The 5,448-nt window shown below is 43.4% G+C and overlaps 1 protein-coding gene across 1 annotated transcript in view; it reads left to right on the forward strand.

Moving 5' to 3' along the window:
- Positions 1 to 639: 639 nt before the first annotated feature.
- Positions 640 to 5,448, forward strand: part of SPRYD7 (SPRY domain containing 7) — a 30,907-nt gene continuing 26,098 nt past the window's right edge. Inside the window, exon 1 of the mRNA XM_012648553.1 lies at positions 640 to 914. Within this exon, the coding sequence (XP_012504007.1) occupies positions 809 to 914 (106 nt within the window). The 5' untranslated portion in view covers positions 640 to 808. The remainder of the gene's footprint in view (positions 915 to 5,448) is intronic.

Raw genomic sequence — 5,448 nt, forward strand, 5'->3', positions numbered from 1 at the left:
GAGGCCAGTCAAGAATCGCCCTCCCGTCCCGCCTTCTTGGTCCCCTCCCAGGGTGGCCCCTGCCCGCCCAGGACCGCGAAGCACCATGAGCCAGGTAATGCGCGTCTCTGCACCTAAAGTGCAGCAGGGTCCACGTGAGTCCGAGGTGCACAACCCCAGTGCAATCACTAACAGGCATTACTCTCGGGGCCCGTGTGCGTCTTTCAAGGATGTGCGGAAATTCTCCGGAAACCAGCCACAGTAGAAAGACGCAGGCTCTCTGTGGAGGCAAAGCTCGCTCAGCCTGGGCGCACGGAGAGAAACCTCGGGGGTCATTTTTATGTTTCCCTTCCCCTAAACTGATCTGCAGTCAATCTGTCTCTAAAAATAATGTCGGGGGGGGGGTCAGTTTTAAAAACAGCTTTTGAGAACCCCTGAGAGTGCGCAGGGACAAACAGTTGCACTCACCTGTCGGCGTTGGGGACGAGCGCGAGGCCGCGCGAGGCAAACGATCTGGCGCGCAGGCGCACACCGTCCCCCCGCCACGCCTTCTGCCACGCCTCCGTCACGCCACTAGTCCCACCCCCCTCCCCGGCCCCGCCCCGCTGCTCGCCTGGCCCGCCGACCCTCAGCATCTTCGCGAGCGGGCCTTGCCTCAGCCTGCGCTGCGCCCTCCGAGCCTGGGACGTCACTGTACGGGCCTCCGAGCTTCAAACGGACACCTCCAGAGGTCGGGCGGGGGCGGGAGGCGGAGCGAGCGGTGGGGGCGGTGTCGCCGCGGTCTAAGGACGGCGGCGGTAGCGGCGGCGGAGTCAATAGTCCCTGCGCGATGGCCGCCTCGGTGTTGTGCTGCCTGCGGTGCTGCAGAGACGGCGGGACCGGCCACATCCCTCTGAAGGAGATGCCGGCAGTGCAGCTGGACACGCAGCACATGGGTAAGGGCCTTCCCTTCCCCAGACCCAACGGCCCACCCGGGCTGGGCGCGGCGGGCTGGGGGCCCTGCGGGAGTCGGAAAGACCACACGCCGCCAGGCTATCTGGCCCCGCCGCCGCCGGCGAAGCCGCCCCTGACACCATTTGGTCTCGCGGATCGCTCCCGACGCCGGCCGACTCCACCTGGGCCGGGTTCTGCGTTCAAGGCTGGGCAGCCCTGTCTGTGCTTGTCATCGGGAGTGGGTGTGTTGACCTCCTCCTTCTCACTGGAATCTCCGCGCTGTCTCCTCCTGAGATGTTAAATGTCCCCAGGCGAGGGGAGCGGGGAGTGCTCTGGTGACCCTCCAACAGTGCCCTCCTGTCGTGCTCCAGTCAAAACCTACACATTTTCCGGTCTTGCCCCTTCTTCTGCCCTGACAGTTGGTTGTTCCTCTTTAGCCCCGTCATTTATAGGTTGCAGCTTGTTTTATTGGAGGTAATTTTCCTCTCATCTCCTAAAACCAAAACAAGTCAGATTGCAGAAGCCCGAAGTCGAACCTCAGGACAGAACGTGCCATTTCAACTAAAACCTCCCTTTGCCCGACTCTTCCTTAGTCATTGTGCTGTAATTTCATCTGACTGGCCTCTTCCCAATAAGCTATTGCAAAATAAAATAGCACTTTGCTCCTCTGCATCTATGTTTTTTCCTTCCAATTCCAAGTGGCCACATGACTTATCTAACATTCTTCCTCTTTCTCCATATCCTTTTTCACCATCTTGTTTCTGTTATTATAGTTTTCCTGTATAGTTCCATGCTTCTGGAATATGGCTCTAGAAGTAGAGATTTCCTAATGTAATTATTTCAGCTACTGTCTTTTGTGCATTATTTTATTCTAACTATACTTCTCTGCACTTTTGATGTTTCCCACATCTTTCATTGTCTAAAAGACAGTGTATTGAAATAATAAAGGCAATTCTTAATATTTATAGCAAAACCCTCTTCCACCTAGATTCTTTATAATTCTGGAAACACTCTGCCCATTATATTATATTTCTATAGCACATACTAAATGTGATAATTATTTACCACCTTGTACTTGGGTATTTACTTTTCATTCCTAGATCTCCCAAGTGTAGTTCAGAACCTTAATAAATAAATAAATACATATATTTAAATCATTTCTTATCCATCATCATTTATAGACAGTGGATGTTCAAATCCTGGAATTTCCCTCAGAAAATGTTTCCATTTCATTTATTCATTCACTGAACTGGTACTAAGCAACTATTAATAGCAGGTGCCAAGCATTGTTATAAGGTCTGAAAATACGCTAAGGGATGATGGTCCCTAGCTCCTGGAGCATATGATCAGCTTTAGCTCTTCTTCCTATTTCTTCTGCCAGATTCTTGAATTACTACAGTCTGCTTTTTAGAGCATTTCTTTTCTCTGGCCTGTTTTCTCTAGGAAGAACAGTCAGTCGTATTCATTCCACTATGTTTTTCTTTTCCCAAAGCTGTCCAGTAACTTTCAGCTACTAACTGGATGAAGCAGATTAATGTCATCTCCAAATTTTTTACCTGCATGGAATTTTTGTTCTTAACCTGTTTCTAGTAAATTTAAATTCTTCAATCACAGAAGAACCTGAGGAGAGCACCTGAATAAAATGAGAGGGAAAAGGTTATTGAGCTAGGAGAACATGTTTCAAGCATGAATTGATCTTTTTTTTTTTTTTTGAGACAGAGTCTAACTCTGTTACCCGGGCTAGAGTGCCATTGGTTTGGCCTAGCTCACAGCAACCTCAAACTCCTGGGCTCAAGCAATCCTACTGCCTCAGCCTCCCGAGTAAGTGGGACTACAGGCATGTGCCACCATGCCCAGCTAATTTTTTCTATATATATATTTTTAGTTGTCCAGATAATTACTTTCTATTTTTAGTAGAGACGGTGTCTCGCTCTTGCTTAGGCTGGTCTTGAACTCCTGACCTTGAGCAATCCACTGGCCTCGGCCTCCCAGAGTGCTAGGATTACAGGCGCAAGCCACAGCGCCCCGCCTGAATTGATCTTAACTTGCATGTATGAGAAGCATATGTATTTGGATATGTGAAAGGTTATATTAGATAACCTAAAGAATGTGATTTTTTTAAAAAAAATCTTTAAGGATTGTCACTTATTCTGATGATGTTGCATTACTTAAAACCATTTTGAAATTCCTCTTTTGGAATTTTCTGCCACATAGTTTTTGTAAATATCTTCATTGATGCCATATCCTCTGCTTTTAATCATGAATTGACTTTTTAGATACAAATGACTTCCAAGGTAGCTACTTTGAAAGGGATGCCACTCATTTGGAAATTTCTAATGTTTCTTGAAACATACTCTGCGACTATGTTTATAAGGTCTTCTGGCTGTACTCAAATTTGGCTTCACTTTCTAAGCAATACCAATGACTAATGAAACTACACAAATCACATAGATCCAAATACAGACGTCCTTGTACTTAATAAAGAAAAGTGGAATAAGCTTAAAGTGATTCCCTAGTGATTCACAAATACCCCAGAATGTTCTCTGAATATATTCATTTTTCTATATAAAACTTCTCAGTACCTAACAGAATGCTTTGGAGATTAGAAATGATGTTGAAGTAAGAGAATATATACCATTTTCAGAGTTGTTTCTGTGGTTCCAGCTTATAGAGCAGACTGTATTGTATTTAGATTCTTCTGCTATTTCCATTAACTTAACACCTTAGGATGATATCCAAGATATAAGTTACCTACTATAGATGCTTTTTATTACAGTTTTTAGTATGTATGGGGGACCACAGAGCATTGCCAATTAAGAAAAAAATACCATTTATTTGCATAATTCCTGGAAGTATGTTTCACTTAGGATGCTTTCAGTTGTAAGTAGTAAAAACTACAACTCAGAATTGTTTAAACAATGAAGGAAAAGTACAAAGGCAGCAGTGCCTTCAGGAAAGACTCAGTGCTGCCAAGAACTTGGTTTCTTTTCATTTATTTCCTTTGCCTTCTGTTACTTATTCCTAAAGGCTGGCTTCTGTGGTCACTTGCTGCAGCTTCCTGGGCTGTAGGCTTCCTCATTCAGGTATAGCAAGAATGAGAGAGTGTCTTTATCCCACTGTTCTCTGCAAAAGTCCTGAGATGCTCTATTGTAGTTGGTTGGGTCATGTAACCATTCTTGACTCAATCACTGTGGCCAAGAAATGTGGAATACACTGATTGACTTAACCTAGATCGAATGCTGTACCCCTAACGAGAGAGGTTGAGTCAGCTTCCTTGGAACTGTTTTGATCTGTTAGTCTGTTAGAAAAGGGCAAACAGATACTACATTTCCACTACAAAGTGTTTAGCACAACATATTCACTCTTTCATTTCTTTATCAGTTATTTGATGAGCATCTGCTAGATGCCAAACACTACATGGTCTTTGCCATCAAGGAGGGTGCTCTCCAGTTGAAACTACTAGAGGAGCACAGGGCAGCCAGATGCAGATTATTTATAAAGGTACTTTCCCAGAATTTGAGGTTTCACATTTGTATTTAGAAAAAAGTGGGTGCTAATGAATTTTTAATAATCATACAATCGGATCTTAGTTTTACCTTATTTAAAAGAGAGCATTTCTCTTAAATCAACCAGTTTAGAATTGCGATAGAATCTGAAAATTTTACATTCCTCTTATGTATTTGTTCTAAATAATTTTTTGTTTAAATATGAATTTAACCTTTTCTTACTATGCTCTCATTTTATTAAAGGCCTCCTGGAGGAGTCCCATATAGTTCTAATATTCAGATCTGCTTTGCTTGTACACTTATTACAAGTGAAGCGGTAATATTGGCCACAGGTCTTGGGAGTCACATGCCTTAGTGTTACGGGCTATTTCTTACATATTAGAATTATGTTCTTCATATTTTCTGATATACTTGCGTTCCTAAATCAATATTTGGAAACAAATTGGTACTGGGGTCATATATTAAGAGACAATGTTTTTCTCACTCTCATCTATAAATATTGTTTGAACTAAAACTAAAATTTTCTATGAGAATAAAGTACCTTTGAGAATGTTAAAACCTTGTTTGCATATTTGCAATGTGGTTGAAGTAGCTATCTTAATAAACATTTTAAGGTCCTTAAATTAGCATTTTTTAGTGTCAGGTCTTTCAACATGGATGTATATTCCTTTCTATATTCTGTGTACTCTTCAGTTCTTACATGACTAATGTACTAGTATAGTACCTTGTACTTAGTAGATGTTCAGCTGGGTTTTTTTTTTTGTCTTTTTTTTTTATTTCAGCATATTATGGGGGTACAGATGTTTAGGTTACGTATGTTGCCTTCCCCCCGCCCAAGTCCGAGTTTCAAATATGTCCATCCTTCGGGTGGTGCGCATTGCACTCTTTGTGTATGCATATACCCGTCCCCTCCTCCTTCTTCCCTCCTCCCCCTCCCCCCTGCCCAACATCCAATAGATGTTATTCTTATATGTGCACTTATGTGTTGATCAGTTAATACCAATTTGATGGTGAGTACATGTGGTGCTTG

Source organism: Propithecus coquereli, unplaced genomic scaffold (genome assembly GCF_000956105.1).
Source record: "Propithecus coquereli isolate 6110/MARCELLA unplaced genomic scaffold, Pcoq_1.0 Scaffold11, whole genome shotgun sequence".
In the NCBI taxonomy this organism is placed as follows: domain Eukaryota; kingdom Metazoa; phylum Chordata; class Mammalia; order Primates; family Indriidae; genus Propithecus; species Propithecus coquereli.